The sequence below is a fragment of the Lissotriton helveticus genome, chromosome 5_1 (genome assembly GCF_964261635.1).
Source record: "Lissotriton helveticus chromosome 5_1, aLisHel1.1, whole genome shotgun sequence".
In the NCBI taxonomy this organism is placed as follows: Eukaryota; Metazoa; Chordata; class Amphibia; order Caudata; family Salamandridae; genus Lissotriton; species Lissotriton helveticus.
The window spans coordinates 128,672,680-128,694,476 of NC_136065.1; the positions used below are offsets into that span (position 1 = coordinate 128,672,680).

Below are 21,797 nucleotides of genomic sequence, written 5' to 3' on the forward strand. Positions count from 1 at the left end.
TCACTTCCATAGTAACTGTTGAGCACTTCAGCTTACCTGCACACACTGCTCTTAGAATCACTGATGGGTGCCTCCCTGGTCCACCGTAGAACGTTCCGATTGTGTGGAGGGAGTAGACACCTACCGGCTACACTTCTGGTGGGCACCAGATTGGGGCGGTTAGCGCTCCGGCTGCCTTCATAAAAACAGATGCAGGGCACGAAGCGCAGCGGACGCGCTTGAGACCACCTAGGTATTCAATCCCCCTTATGCAAAGATCGCTGTTACGGTAGCGCTAGGAGAGCCTGGTAAAGGGCTCCCATACTGTTATTTTACCTATATTGAATGTAATGCTAGAAATTAATGCACCATTTTTAAAAATAATCACTTCCACAGTAATGTTGAGCACTTCAGTTTACCTCACACGCTACTCTTGGAATCACTGATGAGTGCCTCCCTGGTCCACCACGGAATGCTCCGATTGCGTGGAGGAAGTAGACACCTACCGGAAGGTAACCAGACTACACTTCTGGCGGACACCAGATTGGGGCACGAAGGCGCGCCCAAGGCAAGCCTATCTGCGACCGTCCGCGCCTGGTCGTCGCCAGGAGCCAGAACCCCTGCTGGTCGAACCCCAGATTGGTCACACAAAACAATCACTCCTAAGAAATACTCCAACAAAGAACTCGCGTATATCAGAGACAGTCACCACCCTCATACCCCTCCCATTAGAGCCTGCTCCCCTTCAACAATTTTAGAAGGACCCTTCTCCTGCAGGAATTGGAGATTCCAATGCGCAGCGTCTGTAGCGCCCCACCCAAGGCAATCAACGCCACCTCGCCCTACCAAGACACCGGGCCACTACAGGTTAACAGGGTACAGAAAGAGCCCCTGCATCTCGCCCATCAAAATAATAGAGATTGGAATTGCTTCCTGGCTAATGTCCGATCCCTACCCAAACATTCCCCTCCCCAGACCCGGTAGGAGTGAGTAGGTCAAGAGTCCCTGCGGAATTCGCATAACTCTTAGCACATGAGAAATTCTCATGTCTGACCTACCGGATACTGTTGAAGCCTGGTTAGTTTACAGAATTGGGTAGTTCCAGACTTGACAGGTGAACCATAATAGGTAGATACACGGGTGATGTGAGTACAAATCCATGTCACCAACTAGTAAGTGTAGATAGTTTTCACTACTTCAGTCCTGAAGAATTGCACGTAGAATAGACATCAAGCGAGAAACATGTTGACCTTCACTCACTAATAGGGACGCTGAAATCAAGACATTAAGCTTAGGGGAGCGCCCTATTATTTGTTTTGACTTAGGGTAGGAGACCTCCAGAATTAATTTGATCTCATAGGTACTCCCAGTCCTATTTTATTCACTTAATCATCATATACATCTACACATTTCTGGCCCCTCACCCCCACTTCACCAAACGGCTAATGGAAAAAGATCTCAGAGAAAGCGCCCCTACTACAGGGAGCCCGTTGGGTATTGCACCGCCGACCCAATGAGGAGCAGCCTAGATGATGAAGCATGACACCTGAAAGGGTGTGCGCGGGCATTAAAATCCAATATATGGACTGCCAACTTTGAACCCTCAAGGTCAAGTTGGTAGTGTTTCCCTGACTCTGATATATAATCACTTAGGAACAGCATAATCCTTATTTCTGACTTTGCCTCCCTGGTCCACCATGGCACGTTCCAATTGTGTGGAGGGAGTAGACACCTGTATCTGCAGCATCGTCTTGAGTAGTTTGCTTTTTACTCCAAGCTTTGTGTTCCTTTCTTTGTGTGAAAAATTGGCTTCAGCATTGGTTGGGTTTCGAATGTTCATTAGGCAGGTCTGGCTATTGTTTGTCTTAGTTTTTGTGTTCTTGTTTTTTTATGTTATGTTACAGCAATCTCTTTTTTTCCACTTTCTCCATTTTCTTGTGTGTTTGGAGACGAGTTTTTGTTGCCACTGTTTACTTTCTTTCCCAGATGATTTTTGTTGTTTAGGGAGAAGAGTATTTCTTGATTATTGATAGTTTTTTGTCTGAGATTTCCAAACTCAGACCACAGTTTTCCTGTTTGGAAGTAGAATTGGTTATTCTTTATATGTGTCTTTGAGGAGATTAGTTGTTTGGCATTCTAGTAAGATTGATGCTCTTTTTTTTTTTAAATGGATGTTGATAGATGTATGTTAAGTGGTTGAGTCTGGCAACCGTTCACTGTTGTGAGATGTGTGAACAGTCTTGCTATTGGTAACTTGCTGCAGCATTTTCTCTAGAGTAGTGGTAAGCGTGCTAAGGTCCCATCTTCTTGGTAGCTTTCTTAGTGAGTTCCCCATTTGATATTTCTTGGTGAGTTTCTGGATATTGAGAGTGTTTTTGTTTGATTTCTATTTTGGGTGTACTAGCGAATATGACTGAATCCAAGGCTGGCTTGAACGTGTGTTTGATTTCTGCGGGTACCTCATGTTCATCAGTACACCGGGAAGTGATCTTTGTATGTGTCCTCTATACTGTGTTATTTGTGGCCTGTAATTGAATGCTTTTCATTTCTATATGCTCGCATGTTGATTTTTGGGGTTTTGATGCACGATTTGTTTGTTTCCAGGTTTTTTGTTTTGTTTTAGAGCAGTTCTGGTTCCTGATTGCTCATGTTCCGGACAGGTTAAGCTTATTGTTATTTCCAGACAACTCCAGTTTTGTAATGAATTGATAAAAACATTCCTCTTTGATGCTGTTATATAGCAGTATTTCCGAGTCTAAACCTATTTGCTAGAAGATGACTTCCAGGGAAAGTCTGCCTAACTGTGCTGTTCCTCTATGGATGTTTACATCATTGCTTCTAATCTCTTCTGTCTCCTTTTTGCGCTGCTTCGCACCAGGCAGAGTTTTTTTGTTGATCGCTGGAGGGTGTGTGCTATAAGTAAAGTTGTGTGCTGACACAGAGTTTTTATTTTGTTTAGGGCTTTTGAAACTTTTCTTGTTTGAGTCATTTAGGTCAGGTCTCTTCTATTTTGTCACATTAGTATTTGGTTACAAGATTTGAACTCACAGCTAAACGAGCTGTGCAAAGGGAAAAAAAGTATTTTTGAGGACTACTTAAAAGAAGGAAACTTGCACTCATATATTTGAACAGTGGATTCTAAATTAAAATACCTGAGCTGCTGATCTGCTTTCACAAGGTTCACAGCGGTATCCTGAGCTCTTTTCTCGATCTCCTCAGCATCTTTTTCAGTTTGGGAAAGGTGTTTCCGAGCATTATTGTACTTTTGGATCATACTGGTGGTCTAGAAAAAAGACAAGTAACTGCTGCATTATTTCGAAAATTATTCTTGTATGAGTCCAATAAACAAGCATTCATCATACAATAGATTGCATTGTTAAGTCAGCTTGCTATTTATGTAAACATGTTTTCCTTTGCATGGACGAAAGATTGGATCGACCAATAACCTTTGGTCTGGCGCTCTAAATATGGCCTAATGTCTTACTTTCAATATGAAACAGGAACAGTGTGAAGGAATCATTGTTTCAGTTCTGCTATCAATAAATACTCAGAGATGCCAAGTAACTTACAACTGAAAACAAGCATAGTGAAAGCAAACCGATCTGGCTGGTATTGGATGCTAGGCTTTTGGACTTGTCAAGGATTGTTTTGTTTCGCCATGGTCCTTTCAAAATCTTATTATTGGGAAAGGTACTGGGCCCTTGTGAATCTAAAAGGAATCATTGACAAAAAGCAAAAATGTTTTTCAGTCTCAAAAAGCACACAGAGCACTACCTCGTGAGTGGATGTACTCCTTGTGAAAGGGCAGAATGCTGTCACTGACAATCAAGTAAGCCAACAGCTGAAGTGGCCTGACCTTTTGCCTCATGATGTATGTTGTAGTGGGAGTAACAAAAATGTGAATGAAACAATAACAGGCTAACAGACGAGGAGGGCTAGTCGAGAGGATATGTAAGTAAGGAAAATAATGTTAGTAAAATCAAAATGTCTTGGCTAACAGATGACCTAAAAAGAAATTAATTTGTGTGGCCTCATTAGCTGCAAAAAGTGCCCTTTTAAGTTGATATATCCTCGCTCTTGCCCTTAATCTCTGCATAAGTGATTTCAGAGTGTTCTGCGTACGGAATGTATGCTGTTTGTGTGTCACATCTGTCATCTAGGGTGGCTCATTCTAGGATGGCCTGAGTTAGAGTTACCATGCTTCTTTTTGATGGAATTTAGCCTCGGATTAGGCGTACGCCTAGTAAATGTTGCTGTTTTGTGATGAGAAATCTTATGTGGAATTAAAGGAAATAAACCAACACTATAACCTAAAAACGTGTGGCAATAAATAACAGGTCCTGTGAAATTTTAGAAGGTAAGAAAGAAGATTAAAGATTACAAGAAAGAGGAAAAACACTCCACTCATTCTAAGAGCCATCTAACAACCTAATAAAGCAGCTTGTAGTAGCAATGAACAGGTAGTGCTTGAAACAGTCTAAGCAGCACAAGAGAAGAAAGGGCAAATCTCGGTTTGTGGTTTTCTGTGACTTGTTGTTTTTCTGTCTCCAGCTGAGGACTGAAAGACTAGGATCAAGACCCAGTGAAGGGGGTGAGGGGAGACGTTCTGGAGCACTTCATAGTCAAATAATAACTAGTTGTGAATTATTTTGTGCTGTGCACAGTGCCTGTACGACAAGACACTATGATTTATTGACATGCATTTATTTAGGACCTCTAAGCCAATTTCAGCAGTTGCACACTGGGTCATTTCAAAGGGTCCTACTTGGTCTACAACAGAGAAAAGGGACTTCCATGTCTGCACTCATCATGTCTATATGGCTGCTTCTTTGAAGTGACCAATAAAAAATGCAAATCAAATGAGCAGGAATTTTGTGTTTCAGTCAGCAATCTTGAAGTTGAGACATATAAGTTTAGGGCAACTTAATTCATATGTAGAACCTGAAGTGTATCAAAGCTTCATTTAAACACAATATTTATGGTTTGAACATGCAGACTCGTGTTGCCAGGCAACACGTCTCAGATTAAAGGAGACCGGTTCCTTTTTGGATGGTTCAAGTGGCAGTTTTATTTAAATATTTTTTGCTCTATCTTATTATTCATGTGTTAAGGTCAACAGCAGTTTATAATTTGGTTACAAAACCTAAATTGATTATTTTATGATAGTATTTTCAATTTGAAATAGTTACATTGGCTAAATATTTTAGGTAGTTAATTAATTGTTTTTGTGTTTTCTTAGGTGTAGCAAAGTGGGCAAGTTATATTAAGTGTTTTTTAACTTCCTTCACTTGCACTAGAGTGTTCCTTGGCCGATGTTTCGAAGGGACTGTTTTTTGTCCTGTTTGTGTTCCTTGGCCACATGGAGGGGTACATAGGTGTGTATCTATGCATGGTAGGAGGTGTGACATTGCACAGGACGCATTTGCTTATGAGATGCTATATAATAGAATGGGTGAGGGTTGAATGACCACCTGCATTATTAATGAGACATTCTATAAAGTGAAGACCGATTTAAAAAAACAAAACATAAAAAACATTCATTATGTTATTCCAAAGATGCCGTTAGAGGTTGAGTGAATAGTCCTGTCAACTTGTTTGTGCAATGTTGCTTTAACCATAACATCACATCAGGGAGAAGTGATGTATCTTAATGTACTTGCATTGAATGCATTACAGCTCCACCATGAGTATGATGCTATTTGGACTGCTGTTCTCTCACTTGAAGCAAACCGAAGGCTAAGCAGGAATATGTCATGCTCCTCATAAGGTATCATTTAGAAGACAAAAAGAGTTGTCTGGCAAGTCAGGGTAGTCGTTTTTATTCAGGAAAAACTTACAGTATAATGGTTTCATGGTGAAAATTCTTTATATGAAAGTGTTGTAACTCATTTGAAAATTCTGAGTTGAATTTGCAAGAAGGTGACAAACAGCCAACACGTATTTCGCCCCTTTACATGGCCATCCAGCCTGGGGCTTCATCAGGGCTGTACATATACTCATAACACATTGACATGTAGGGCTAGTGCACAGTGCCACAAACCATTAAGCAGGGACATGAAAACATAAAAGGGACAAATCAGGAATATAAAATAAAGTTAAAACACAACAACATTATGCACATAAACACGCAACAATACAAGAAACAAATAAGGGTGAGGGCAAGCAACACGTGCAGAGGTTCATAAAGCAACAAATTGTATCGGTATTGTCAGACACATAGAGGGACCATTGTATGACGGCAAGGTATAATATGCATATAAGAGCAGAGCACAATGGTAACAGAGGTAGCGAGGTAAGGTTTTGGACAGTGAAGCATAAAGCATCATTTACAAAAAGTTTCGCGTCATCATGTAACATTTTTTTAAAAACTGGTACAATCACAATAAACATGAGTGAGGTAGGGAGGGAAAAACATGCACGATGGTAAAGACAGAGAGAACGAGGTAAGGTATTCGACAGTGCAGCATAATCATCATTAGAATATATGCGGGTCATCGTGTAGGATTTTGTTTAACAAGGAGAGCGGCAGTAGAATATGGGTGAGGCAGAACATGTATGCATTTGTGATACATTTTAAACCAGTGCATACAATATAGGTAAAGTTGTATAGTTACGTTGCAGGATGGAGAGGCATGATTCAAGGTCGGATTGGGAGCGCAAAAATAAATAACATGTGACTGAGTAAGTCCACGGGCAGCAAAAGAGTAGATCATATCAGTGCCAGGTTTGTGGTGCACAATGCGGCTCGTGATGCGGTGTCGCCACTGGGCTCGCCCTTTCCCATGTGGGGGAGGTGTGAGTTGCCTCAGCGTGCATGCGAGGGTGTGCGGGTGACTGGGATTGATGTCTAGTCGGAACATCTGTGGCAGTGCTGTGGGGGGTCGCTGCGGGGAATGTCATGAGGTCAAGCTAATTGTGGTACTTCGTACGCGCCTTGAGGCGTCAAGGATAGCCTGGTTTAGCGTTGAGATTCTCATACTGCTTGAAGCTCCCTTGAGATAAATTGGCCTATAGATCCTGAGTCGATCTAAGGGGAAACACGGGTATGAGTTAGAATATCTCCAGGTTAGAAGGTGGGAGACGGTGGTTTCTTGTGTGTGAGCTTACCTATAGCGTCTTGGGCATTAATGCCCCCTGGTACGTCTTCAGTATGAGGCTACAACTGCACCTCGCCTTGAGGTGGTTATCATTAAGTACGATTCCGCCACGTAGTGAATCCGGGTCATGGGGTCAGACGACAAGGCTGCTAGACCACACTACCACTAATAGAGCATCTTGGGTTTGCATTGAGCCCTGTACACTTCTGGGGGAATCTCTGGACTCTGTGCAAAGTATAATCACCAAGTGGTATATTATATACAGAGCCAGCTTCCTACATACAGCTTGGATTTGGTTTGATCTGCAAGTGAGAGATGCAGTACTAATAATGTTTTGGTGTTTTCTACCTTCTCCCTGGCTTCAGGTCAAAGTCACAAGAAGACATCAAATAATCCACTAAGATTACTGGCTGTTTGTATCTTATAAAAGTTGGATTTCTAATTGCCTCAAGGCATCAAATTAACTGAGAATCGGGAAGAGACAAGAAGGCAGGAGGAAAGTGGGTAAAACTGGGGCCAGGAAAATGATACAATTATTTCACATAATTGTTCAACTCCAAATCAAGGTAACTTTCGAATAAGTCCTAAAGTTCTTGTCCAGCCATCAAACTACAACAGTGACATTCTGTAAAGTATTTTTTAAATCATAGGAAAAGCAGATTTTTTTTAAAGGAAAGAGTGGAAAGGGTCCAACAAAATAATTTACTTTTTCTTGTGTATCTTTTAGTTCCGTTTTAGCCTCTGCGATGAGTCGATCAGCCTCCCTGAGCTCCGCACGTCGCTTTAGAAGAGTTTTCTCAATGCAATCAATTTCATCAACAATATCTTCATGACGTTTGAGAGATTTTTCCAGCTCCAACTCTGTGATGAGACTGTCAATATGTCCATCTATAAAGTCTCTGGGAAAGAAAGGAATGCATTAAAAAAGGATGCATTTATACTACCCTTACCATAGCCCAAGCATTACCTTTCAGCAAAAAGGACACACTGGATTTAACATTTTATATGCATTTTTCTATACATTTTATAACGGAGTATTAAATGAGTTTAATCAAGTATGGGAAGCACAGGTTGGGGAAGTAGAGAGAGAGAGAGAGGGAGAGAGAAAGATGGAGAGAGCAAGAGAGAAGGCACATGTGTTTCTTTTTTCAGCACAATAGCGCCAGGCATCTGGGACATACTAGAGAAAGAGAAAGCAAACAGTGATGGAGCCTGTGTCCAAATGGCTAACATATTGTTTGCAAAATGTAGGAGCTCCCTCCAGTGAAATCAGGATGAGCTGGGGAGACAGCAGCAGCAGATGAAGATCATAGGTGAGGGTTTTTTTTTTAGCTTTGCCACCAATACCACTGGAAGCTGGAGTGGTAAAATCGTGAATCCGTGCCCCACCTGCCCGCCCAGAGCCCCATACCACACTAAGAGATGGCTGTGCTGTGGCTCAAGAGCTGAATAGACCTGGTGATACTCAGAGTGTATGGAGTGCCTGTGCAGGAAAAAACTGCAAATTCTCCAGACCCACATGGGTCAACTAGAGAGGCAATCTCACCCAGAAATTATGAACACACTGGAGTAAATGCATGGAGAATTAATGGGCGAATACACAGCATCAGGAAGATGACTGAATTTCTATGACGTCGGACACCGTGAGGGGAGAGGAAGGAGGAGCACAGTCTGGAGATTATGTAAGGGAAGCAAAAGTACAACTGAGTCTTCTGTGGCTGGAGGAATAGAGGTGGCTTCCTCTCTGCCATACCATGAGGAGGCAACAGCTAGGGTTGAAAGTAGAATGAAGGCATGATTAAGTGTGAATCCCTGAGAGTGCCCTGTGAGCTTTCCTCTTCATAATTAAGGCAGACACCTCCTCATCAGTATGGCAGGCACCTCAAAATGTAAAAACACTAAGTATTATGAGGTAAATACTGGCTGTCCTAGTAGTATGGCGGATGTGTTACTGAAAAAAGGAAACAGTGCGAGTCCAAGATAAATGTGGCATTGGAGGCGAAGGACACTAAAGAGGGTTCAAAACTAGATAAATAGGGGGGATTTGTTGGGAGTTATACATCGCATTGTTCACCAATGATACCACTGTGGCAGTGTCCTGGGGGTAGATTGACTGAATCTCAATACTGTCTCATTGTTGAATGTTTACTATCAATGCAGAATTCAATAAAGATATTTCTGAAAAATAAAAAATAAACTAGAGAAACTGTTGAGGCTACAGCAGAGTTATAGAGAAGAGATTGGGCAAATGGCACTTTTCCACAGATAGAGACCCTCAAGGGCACCTGCGTGACTCATTAAAGGTAAGGTAAGGGGGCTGAAAATAACATCACCATAATATTATCTAATTAATGAAACCACTACATTTAGCCAGCTGAACAGAACTAGGAGTACATTCATTTGTGTATGCCTTGACCTCTGTTCTGCCCTATAAGGAAAGCTTGAACATCAGCCCTGACCCTCTTTCCTGCTCCAAACCTCAATGCTTACTCCAAACCCTCTTTCTCCTTTCTTGAGTTTTTCCTCCAAGCTATTTCTCTCCTTTGAGCGGTCCTTTTTTTATTCTCATTGCCTTGCTGAAGTCTGTAGATAATTTACAAACGCATCAAAGAGGAGGCACGTTCCTAGTTCAGTGAAAGACAAGAGTTCCGCAGGGTTGGATCACCCACAATGTAAAATATCGACAAAAGATCAACTCGACTTTAGGACTGCAACTGGGGTACGGCTTGCATTTATGCAAGGCCAGCTCAGTCTATTTGCTGCAGTCTAAATATTGTAGCTTTAGAATGCCGAATTTTTTAGGGGGTCTGAACTTTCTGACTGTGTATTTATAAGGTTCATAAAGTAGTTTTTTTAAAAACACACATATGTGAAGATCATGTGTGTAAATCCTTAAATACCCACAATTGAGGCAGCTCTGTGTGAAACAACTTCATTTCTCTGCCCAATAGATGCCATAGGCTTTCAATGTTTATCCAGCCACCACTCCTGTTGTTACAGGGCATGGCTACAAGCCAGCTCCTGAGTTTCGAGTCCCATGAGGGAGGCCAAAGGCTGAACAGAGGTAGTTAAGAGGCAAAGAGGCTGGCACAACGCCTGTTCCCACGCTGCTGCAAGCAACTGAAGGCAGTGCACAACTAGTTCAAAGGCACAATGGTCTGGTGCAGGCTCTGGCTGCATATTGCCAACTGTGTGCAGAAGTGCTGCTGCCATAGGGGCTAGGTGTAGCTGCGACCAGACACTGCTCTCAGTCGACGCTATGCTTCACCAAATACCATGTTTACTTGTCTGGAGGCCCTGAGCCCACTGTGAAATCATAAATGGATTTTTTTTTTCTTTTTAAATTAGGTACCTACATTGGCCAGACTTGACACCAATGCACACATGTAGCAGCCAAGCCCTTTGCCCAACTTCACATGTGCAGTGAGGAAATGGCTAGATGGCGGGCTGGATTCAGGGCCCTGCCACATGGTGTGTACACGTCAGACCTTGTTGTTGTCCAACAGTGTGCAAGGCCTTTCCCAACATGGTTCGGCCACGCAAAGTACATTAAAGAGCAGAAAACAAAAACATAGGAGTTGAATGCAGTACCCTGTTAAAAAACAGACAGGATAGAAACCAAAATTCAGATGAGTAACTCCTGGGTGTTTCCCTGACAGGGAGGAACTGATCCAGTCGAGGGCTGCTATGGGGATGTATGACATTACAACGCATGCTTTTACATCGCATGCCTTTACAACGCAGTCCATTACAACGCATAGTGCTTTGGGGTGCTGGATAGTGAATAGTTTAATTTACTATTCCAACTCCAGTCCCCGTGGACACTAGGGAAGGTTATTGGATAGTAAATGAACCTATTCCCTATCCTAGAGCGCCCCCCAGAGCAATGCGTTGTAATAGTTTGCGTTGTAATGGTTGCGTTGTAAAGGCTCTGCGATGTAAAAGTTGCGTTGTAAAGGTTGTTTACCCTGCTGAGGTATAGAGGAGTGTGAATGTCCGCACTAAAAGGGAAATGCAAAAAAGTCGCATTTCTTTCCCGCCCAGGGAGCGGAATTGGTACTGATTCAATGCTATGTCAGTGGAAAAAAAATCATAGCCAAACGCACAGTAGTGTTTAAAAGCACTGTGGAGAGCCAGGCAATACATTACATTTAAAGCTAACTACTTTCAAGTAAGTACCTTGCCTGGACACCAGACAATGCACTTCAAAGCAACTTCCACAGCAAGGAAATCTTTGTGTGGCATCTGCCTACAAGCTATTTTTGGAACACTACCTGGCAGGGAACACATATATATATGTTACCTTCCTGCAAAAGGTGCTTGGAAGAGTACTGTCAGAGGCAGACTAGTGAAATTAACTACAATTATCATTCAGGAATTACAATGTTCAGCCTCTAACAATGCTGAAATTCATAAGACCTCGTCATTCTGTCATTTTGTCACTGCGTGGAACAAGGAATTTCTGTTCTGCAGGGTATTTAACCTACATTCTTCCCTTTTTGTTTTTTAATCAATCGAGGGCAGGCAGATGCAAAAGAAATGGGAGAAATGCCCACGATTTCGATTCAGCTTGTAACAGACTGAAAAGAAAAAGAAAAAAAGATTTCACCAACTCCTCGAGTTTCTCAATTTTGCAGAACCTTATATGGCCATTATTACTAGCGTCTGAGAAGGGTGGCCATAATTACAGCAACAGAGCAACGTGGGGGGGTTCACTAATTATTTGATGCAATACGTATTGCCTATTTATAAGTTAGTCCTTAAAAACTAAGGAACAACCGGGATTTTGATGCTTACCTCTCTAAAATCCACAGATTTTTGTAATTAGTATGCATTTTTCCCGGTAAAATTCTAATAGGATGAGTACTTTAACAAACTCAGTAATTACCAGGTCTGATAAATTCTGCAAAACTCATAATTACAAAACCTGCACATACATGTGCTGTGCCGTCTCCTCTTGGTGTTCTTTGTGCATTAGCACTGACTATGTATTAGATTGTTTGTTGCACAGCGGGTGTGAGGATGTTTAGAGTGTGAATGAAAAGTGTGGTGTGGCAGCTCAATGTACAATAAGTGTAAAACAATAAGTGTAAAAAGTGTGACTTTGTAAGACGCCATGCATCCGAGGAGGAGGATCGGCGCAAGTTAATCTATAGTACTACACACTACGAACAGATGATTGCAGGGTAGGTAGCTTTTTCCCTTTGTAGCATGTGTGGCTACAGAAACAAATGTTTACCATAGACTGCAGAGCACTATCCTTCAAGCCATAGTGAATAACATGTGGACAATGCAGATGTCTTGAATAATGTTCTTAACACAGTTTGAGCACCTAGGGCTTGATAACGGGACAAGGCATCAACACAATAATGCCTACTAAAAGTGTGTAGGGTTGACTAACGGGATGTTGCCTAAGAAAGAGATTGTATCCCCCCCCCTTTGTAAGTAGAGCATGCCTTATGAGGGCCCTCTTCACCTTAAGGTAGTACGTCTGAATGCATTTGACAATCAACACGGCTGTGCCAGCCTTGGTAATTGATAGCCCTTTGATGGGTTTACCAAAAGAGACAAAAAATGGTTTGCCTTAATGATTTAGTCCTATCAATGTAGTACACAAGAGACCTCTTAACATCTAATGTTTGCAGTGCTCTTTCCGCAACAGAATCCAGCTGCGGGAAGAAGACCAAAAGCTCTATGGTATGGTTTAGGTGGTAGGGTGACACAACCTTAGGGAGGAACTTAGGATTAGTGCTAGGAATTATCCTATCCCGGTGGACTTGGATGAAAGCTTACTGTATGGGAGTGCATGCAGCTTGCTCCTGCGCCTACGTAAGGTGCTAGCCAAACGGAAGGAGAGGAATTGCAAAGAGCACGAATACATGGGTTTAAATGGTGGCCCCATAAGTCTGCTTACGCCTAATTTGAGGTTCCACACTGGAGCAGGAGATGCACTTGGGGATATGACCCTCTTGAGTCTGTCCATAAAGGCTTTGCCCACTGGTATTCTAATAACGACATGTGTTATCCGTCTTGCACGTTGGCAGCAACTGCTGTGAATTATAGGGGAATGGACGTGTTGGTAAGGTCTGCCTTTTGTAAATGAAAAGGGTAGGCAACAGTCTCAAGCAAGGTGGGTTTTAAAGATTGCAGTTTGTTTCGAAATGCAGTAATGTACTTTCATTTTTGCGGCATAACAAGCTCATGTTATTGACCGTCAGGCCTCCTTGAAATACATTCTCGATGAAGGCAGAGTTAAACAAATTCTAAGACCTCAGGTGCCAAATCGTAAGATAAAGCTAGCTGTGATTTGGATGCCGGACCTGCCCTCGACTCTGTGTGAGAAGGTCTAGCCTGAAGGGAAGCCTCTTGTGGGGGCTGATTGGTAACTCTAGGAGAGTGGAAAATCAATGTGGTCTGACCTAGGTTTGTGCCACTAAGATGAGAGCTGTAGATGTATGCATGAGATTCCTGAACTCAAAGCGAAGCAGTAGGAGAGATGGAAAATCGGATGTATGACGGTACGACGCGTACCGTCACAACGCGTGCTTTTACAACGCGTCCCTTACAAAGCAAGTCGTTACCACGACTTGCTTTGGGGGCGCGGATTGAGAATAGTATAATTTACCACCATTTAAGGCGAGTATGGAGCAGGGTACAAGCCAGCAGCAACAGGTCACCAAGGGCAGCCAGATGCAGAGGTGCTATACAGTGTCAGGTGCCCCATGTAAGTCTATGGAGATTGGTCGGTTCACAAAGAGGCTGCAAGCTGAGACGGGGGACCTAGTTCAGCGGAACCAACAAGAGGGGCTCAGTAGTCCCAATGCTTTGGGACATAGGGAGACCTTTCGGTCCTCTTCTCTTTGGGCTGGGGTGGCCGGGTGCAGAAGTGGTCTCAGGTGTCAGGTTTTCACGACCGGAGACACTTGTGGTAGAGGAGGCAGCACAAAGAGGCTGCAAGACGCATGGGGAAGTTCACTGTTGGCAAACCCCAGGTGGGCTCGTCTCTGGAGGGCCTGAGGACTATGCTGGCACTGTTGGCCCACTTCAATTCGGGCTGGGAGGTATGGGTGCAGTGGTGCTCTCTGGTGTTGGGTTTTGGCAGTCTGGAGTCCTCACCGGTCCTCTGAGGTGCCTTCAGGGGAACAGGTTCGCTACTCCGTGGGAGTCCCTGGGTCTTGGGTGAAGGGCTGGACATCCTCCCAGGATTTTGGAGGCAGAACCCCAGGGTCCCCCTAAATACTAGATTTAAGGGTGTTAGCGGAGTGTAGGATAGTAGCCAATAGGGTACTTACTCCTTACTCCAAGCCAACCTCCACAGAGGAATGAAGGCCATAGCCGACTGGATGAAGGACAGCAGACTGAAGCTGAACTCAGACAAGACGGAGGTCCTCATTCTCGGACCCACCACATCAGCCTGGGATGACTCTTGGTGGCCCACATCGCTAGGCGCAGCCCCGGAACCCACAGACCACGCACGCAACTTGGGGGTAATCCTCGACTTCTCCCTCTCCATGACCAAGCAAGTCAACGCCATCTCCGCGTCCTGCTTCAACACCCTCCGAATGCTCCGAAGGATCTTCAAATGGATCCCCCCAGACACGAGAAAAACCGTCACGCACGCCCTCGTCACCAGCAGACTCGACTACGGGAACGCCCTCTACTCCGGAACAACAACCAAGCTCCTGAGACGACTACAACGAATCCAGAACGCCTCGGCACGACTGATCCTCGACGTTCCCCAACGCAGCCACATCACACCCCACCTGAGAGGCCTGCACTGGCTCCCCGTCAACAAGAGGATCACCATCAAGCTCCTCATCCACGCACACAAGGCACTACACAACACCGGACCTACATACCTCAACAACAGACACAGCTTCCACACCCCCACCCGAAGCCTTCGCTCAGCCAAGCTCTCCCTCGCCACAGTTCCCCGCATCCGGAAATCCACCGCCGGCGGCAGATCCTTTTCCTACCTCGCGCCAAGACCTGGAACACTCTCCCCACCGGCCTATGACAGACCCAGGACCTGCTGGCCTTCAGAAGACTTCTCAAGACATGGCTCTTCGATCAATAGCAGGCCCCCCACCCCCAGCGCCTTGAAACCCTCACGGGTATGTAGCGCGCTTTAGAAATGGATTGATTGATTGATAGGACCACTACGCCCAATATATGACCACTTCCTGTGGGAAGTGGGCATAACCCTGCCCCAGAGTTTCTATTTCTGCCATCACCTAGACGGAAGACTTAATTTTCGTGTCCAAATCAGATAGTCCACCTTAGGGTGAACACGTCTCGCTGACTAGTAATTTTCCTGCCTGTCCAGGTGCCAAATGGGTCTTGGTTGGGGGAGGTGGCATCCCCTCACCTCTGAGGCAAGCCAGATTTGCATACCAAAGGCGGTGGGCTCTTAGAAGCTCCCTGCCTTGGAATGCTAACTTACAGTTAATCCTGTTGGAGGGGAGTGTAAACACTTCCTGCCAGAGCAGGCTTTGTTCCTGAGATCCTGAGAGTGTGGACTATTACCCCTGGAGGTCAGAAACTCGTCTGTGGTTGCAGGCTGGTCAGGACTAGTCAGCCAGCACACTAGTAGTTGGCAGGTTTTCAGTGGGCACCTCTAAGGTGCCCTCTGGGTGCATGTATTAATAGATCCATTACTGGAATCAGTGTGGGTTTATTAATACAAGATGTTTGATAACAAACATCTTTGGTTTCATCATGTAGCTGGGAAACTTATTTTACCAGTGTCCAGCACATGTACTGAAAATTACTTACCTGTTCACTTTATTATTATTAGTTTGATATAGCGCACAAATCTCTCCCATAGGGGTATCTCGGCTCTCAATACTTCACACATGCGTATGTGATCTAAAACAATACTGTTTTAATGATTTTTTGAAAACGTAGTTGGAACAAGTTCGGATAGAATAAGGCAAACTGTTTCATATGGAGAGAGTCACATATGGAAAGGCTCTGCCACCACATACAATGCGTCGTATGCGTGGAATCACAAGCAGCTCTTTATAACTGGAATGCAAATTCCTAGTGGGAAGATAGCGCTTGAGTTTCAGAGAGAAATATTGGGGTCCTTTTCCCTGTAGTGCTTTAAAGGTTAAGCACTAGATTTTAAATGTAACTCTTTTATTCACTGGCAGTCAAGGCAAGGATTGTAAAAGAGGGGCCTAGTGCGTTCTGGGGGGCTGATTGCAGATCAGTTGTGCGGCCGTGTTTTGCACAACCTGTAATTTGGCTATTAAAGTCTCGATGGCAGAAGCCAATAGCGCATTACCGTAATCCAACTGATTTATCCCCAGTGCCTGTACCAAGGTCATTCTCTGGGAGGAACAGCAAGGCTTTCTTTAGGAGGTGCAAAGTGGAAAAGCAGGTGCCTGTAGTGGCTATAACCTGCTCCCTAATGCGGAGTTCTTGGTCCACCTTGACTCCTAGGTTTTTAGCTATCTTACTGGGAGAGGGAGCCTTGCCTAACTCCGAAGGCCCCCAGTCTAAGGACCACAGGTCCTGGGCTTTACCAAACAGGATGATTTCAGTTTTGCCTGGATTCAGCTGGAGGAAGTTGTTTAACATCCAGTCAGCAATTGCCTTCATGCCTGCCATGAAACAGGTCTACGCCTTATCAGTGCCTCCCTCGAGAGTAATGACCAACTGCGTTTCGTCTGCTTAAGACACGGTTTCAAACTCATAAGCCCTAATGACTTTGGCCAGGGGTGCCACGTAAATGTTGAACAGCGTGGGGCTCGGGCAGGAACCCATTACCAACTAACCTGGGTGTGGATTTAAAGGTTCCCAGCGAGATACATTACTGTCTTACAAAAACTCCTGAAGCCAGGCTAGATTCGACCCCATAATTCCAATCTCTTTTAATCATTAGTAGCTTGTCATGGGATACTGTGTCAAATGCGGCAGATAGGTCTAACAGCACGAGCATGGATGGAATCTCTGACTCCAGACAGCACCTAATGATATCAGTTACAGTAACCAAGTCTGATTCAGTGCTATGCTCGGCTCTGAAACCTGACTGTGAAAGGTCCAAGATCTGATGAGCTTCAAGATACTTAGACAGCTGCTTGATGACTAAGCCTTCAAGCAGCTTCCCTAAGAGTAGGGAAATTGGTCCATAATTTGAAAGACAATTATATAATATAATTTGAAAAGATTAGTGGGTCCACATTTTATTTTATTGGAATGATCAGTGCTGATTTGCAGGTATTGAATAGCAGGCTTACAGCAGGGGCAAGCTGCCTGGTAAACCGCACTATACACCTGGGTGGGCACAGATTCGTTGGAGATCCAGATTTGGCTCTTGCAAGCTCTTGCTGAATTTGCTCCATGGTAAAAGGTTGGAAACTAGCCAGCCAATAATCTCTCAACTCAGGGAGAAGGGGGATATTACATTCTGCACTAAATTGGGGTGTAGTAGCAGGAAATGCTTTATAGATTAGGTTGATCTTTTCTTCAAAATAATCTGCCAGCGAGTCGCATAGTTCCTGCGATGCTAAAGGTGGTGGTGCTCAGGCAGGAGGATGGATAAATTCCTTTAGAGTTTTAAACAATAAGTCAAATGTTTTTGTAGAGCGCACAATTCACCTTTCGGTCTCAGGGCGCTTAGCAGTACAGAACAACAACCTTGACAGAAGCTAGGTACTGGTGATGCAATTAATTATTTTGGGAAAAGCCAGGTTTTTAGATTTTTGCGAAACAATACTTTAGGGGAATTGCCCGCTAGCTCAATTTGTTCACTGATGTACATTTTACACGCCTTTCTAATATTTCGATGATAAACCACGAGAGCGGCCTTACACCTTTGTCATCGACTCCATGGCTCCGGCATCTCTCCAATTACTTGCAAACGGCTATTCCAGCCATAAACTCTGAGGTGTACCAGGGAGCAAGCGGACTATGCCTAGTATTGGAGAGGGTCCTTAGAGGCGCAATACAATCAAAAGCGGAATTCAAAACAGATTAAAACTCTGCCAACATTTAGGTGACATCTAGTTTGGGCTGAGGAAAGTCAAAAGCCTAGGAGAAGGTGTTAATAGGATGATTCAGGGCAATTTTTTCCTCATGGGGAATTTGAAACCAAATCATAACATGGTCGGTCCACATCAGAGGTAGGGGTGGCTCATGATGTAATGTAATGTAATGTGCTGCTGTACTGTAATTGTACTGGGAGCAATTGAACTGGCCTGCACAGGGGCATGTATAGTTCACCCTGCCTTGGGGCTGTAAGGCCTGCTGTAGGAGTTACTTACCTACACTGCATGCAGTGTTCACAGGCATGGCACACAAAGATGTGTGCCATGTCGTGTTTTCACTTTTGTTTGTACCAAGACCGCAGTCTGAAATGGCAGCCAGCATTGGCTCAGTGAAGGATCCCTTAGGGTGGCACAATAAATGATGTAGCTATTAGGGACACTCTTTAGCCTCTTTGCCTTAGGTACCAGGGGTAATGACTTCGTCAGACACGGTCGCTCCACCCGCTCCTGGCCATCGCTTCCACAATCTCTGTGCCATTGTGTGCTCTGTACCATACTCGCCTGCGGTATCGTATTTGCTGCCTGTGCATTTGCTGCTATTATTAATCTGTGTGCATAGCGTATTGGCTGCTGGGCGCATTTGCTGCCATTATTAATTTGGGGTGCCAGCCTGTGCTTTACATTTGTGCTGGTATCGTATTTGCTGCCATCGTATTTGCTGCCTGTGCATTTGCTGCTATTATTAATTTGGGTGCCAGCCTCTGCTCTACATTTGTGCTGCTAATCGTATTTTGCTGCCTGATTCAGTGTCTGTGGCCCGATCTCGCCCTGCATCACCTTGTTGTTGTTGTTTGCTGCCATTTTGTTGTTTTCCTGCCCTCTCTCCTCCCCACTCCCAGCCGCTGCTCCCCCGCGGCCCCACCCCCGCTCCCTACAGCACCTTCTATAGATCCCCTCCCCACTCTTCACCCCGCTCCCAGCTGCTCCTCCCTCGCTCCGCCCCCTCCACTCTCTACTTATGACAGAGACACTTACGCGCAGCGTTCACGCGCAGCGGACGTGCCCCATGCGCGCCGAAGGCGCGCCAAAGGTAAGCCCGTCTACGCCCATCCGCGCCTGGACCGCGCCCAGCGCAAGACCCCCTGGCCCCCGTAAAATCCACTCCACCCGCCTAACATATGACGCCGCAACCCTCTCTGCACTTAACACCGGCCGACTCCCCAACTGCCACCAAGCCGCCCCAGGACGCACCCATGGACCCTTTACCTGCCAATCCTGCAAGTTCTGCTGCATCAGGACCCACACTGCAACCACTACCACCAAACAGAACCCAAACAACAACCACCTGAAGTGCATCCTGCTCAACACGCGCTCGGTCAACAAACACGCCATTGAACTATGGAACCTACTCGACACCACATCACCGGACGTCGCCTTTCTTACAGAAACCTGGATGAACACCTCATCAGCGCCCGACATCGCTATAGCCATCCCGAACGGGTACAAGATCAGCCGAAAGGACGCATCAACCAAACAGGAGGAGGCATCGCCATCGTCCACAAGAACACCATCCGCATCACGACCAGCTCAGACGACACCCTCACAGTTGCCGAACACCTTCACTTCCAGATACACACCGACCCCAAGACCACACTTAGAGGCACTCTCATATACAGACCACCAGGACCCCGCACACAATTCAGCGAAGACATCACCGACTTTATCAGTCCACACGCCCTCCCCTCCGAGGACTACATTCTTCTAGGGGACCTCAACTTCCACCTGGAGAAGAACAACGACAGCAACACCACCACCCTTCTGGAAAACCTCGCTAATCTCGGACTCAAACAACTGGTAAACACCCCCACCCACCATGCCGGACACACGCTCGACCCAATCTTCTCCTCCAGCAAGCACGTTTCCTTCAATCACGCCACAGGACTCCACTGGACAGACCACAGCTGCGTCCACTTCAACTTTAGAAAGACCTTGACCCACCACCACCCACAACAAGTCCCCCGCAGAAACTGGAACAAAATTACCACCGACCAGCTCACCACATCTCTAAACGAAAACCCTCCCGCCAAATCATCGGACCCTAATCAAGCATCCATCAATCTCGCACAATGGATCACCCACTCCGCTGACGAATTAGCACCCCTGAAAAACCATCACAACAACAAAGGTAGCAAAAAAGCCTCCTGGCTCAATGACGACCTCAAGAACTCCAAAAAGAACTGCTGCACCCTCGAGAAAACCTGGCGAAAAAACCCAACCACAGACAACATGTCCGCCCTCAAGGACGCCACCCGCAAACACCACCAGCTGATCCGATCCTACAAGAAATCAGCATTCAAGGATCGAATCGACAACAACGCCCACAACAGTAAGGAACTCTTCAGCATCGTCAAAGAGTTTACCAATCCCAGTGCCGTCTCCAACGACATCACCCCCTCTCAAGATCTCTGCGACTCTCTAGCCTCATTCTTCCACAGCAAAATCGCTGACATACATAACAGCTTCGGCGACCAGACCACCCCCCTTACCACCGAACTAAAGCCCCACACCCCCACCCTTTGCTCCTGGAACCCGTTCAGCACCGAAGACACCATCCGCCTGATGAACTCCATTCACTCCGGATCACCAACCGACCCATGCCCCCACCACATCTTCAACAAGGCCGACTTCATCATAGCACCCCATCTCCGAGATATCATCAACTGCTCTCTCAACACCGCTACCTTCCCGGAAAGCTGGAAACATGCCGAACTTAGTGCCCTCCTCAAGAAACCTACAGCAGACCCCACCGAATTTAAGAACTACCGCCCCGTCTCTCTCCTCCCTTTCCCTGCCAAAGTCATAGAGAAGGCCGTCAACAGTCAGCTCGCCGCCTTCCCCGAGTCCAACGGCTCCCTTGACCCCTCACAGTCCGGATTCCGAGCCAAACACAGCACCGAGACCGCCCTCATCGCAGCCACAGACGACATCCGAACACTATTAGACAACGGGGAATCAGCTGCCCTCATCCTCCTGGACCTATCCGCAGCGTTTGACACTGTCTGTCATAGCACCCTAGTACAACGCCTCAGCAACGCCGGGATACAAGGAAAAGCATTGGATTGGATCATCTCGTTCCTCGCCGGAAGAACCCAGAGAGTCCGCCTCCCCCTTTCAGATCAGAGGCCTCCGAAGTCATATGCGGCGTTCCACAAGGATCTTCGCTCAGCCCCACCCTCTTCAACGTCTACATGAGCCCCCTCGCACCCATCGCACGCCAGCACAACCTCAACATCATCTCCTACGCTGACGACACACAGCTGATCCTCTCCCTCACCAAAGACCCAAACACCGCCAAAACCAACCTACACAAAGGGATGAAAGACTTAGCCGAATGGATGAAGAACAGCCGCTTAAAACTGAATTCTGACAAGACGGAAGTCCTCATCCTAGGATCATCCCCCTCCGCATGGGACGACTCGTGGTGGCCACCGGCACTGGGCAGCGCACCCAAACCAACGGACCATGCTCGTAACCTGGGATTCATCCTAGACTCCTCCCTCTCAATGACCAGACAAGTCAATGCCGTCTCAACATCATGCTTTAACATATTACGTATGCTCAGAAAGATCTTCCGCTGGATCCCCACCGAAACAAGAAAGACAATCACCCAAGCACTTGTCACAAGCCGACTGGACTACGGAAACACCCTCTACGCCGGAACCACAGC

The 21,797-nt window shown here is 45.6% G+C and overlaps 1 protein-coding gene across 2 annotated transcripts in view; it reads right to left on the minus strand.

Moving 5' to 3' along the window:
• The window catches only part of CNTRL (centriolin), a 1,008,983-nt gene that overhangs the window by 367,867 nt on the left and 619,319 nt on the right, over window positions 1-21,797 (minus strand). For both annotated transcript variants that reach the window (XM_078641873.1, XM_078641874.1), the window contains 2 exons: window positions 7,783-7,975; window positions 3,132-3,262 (listed from right to left, as the gene is read on the minus strand). In XM_078641873.1, coding sequence (XP_078497999.1) covers window positions 3,132-3,262; window positions 7,783-7,975 — 324 coding nt within the window. The remainder of the gene's footprint in view (window positions 1-3,131; window positions 3,263-7,782; window positions 7,976-21,797) is intronic.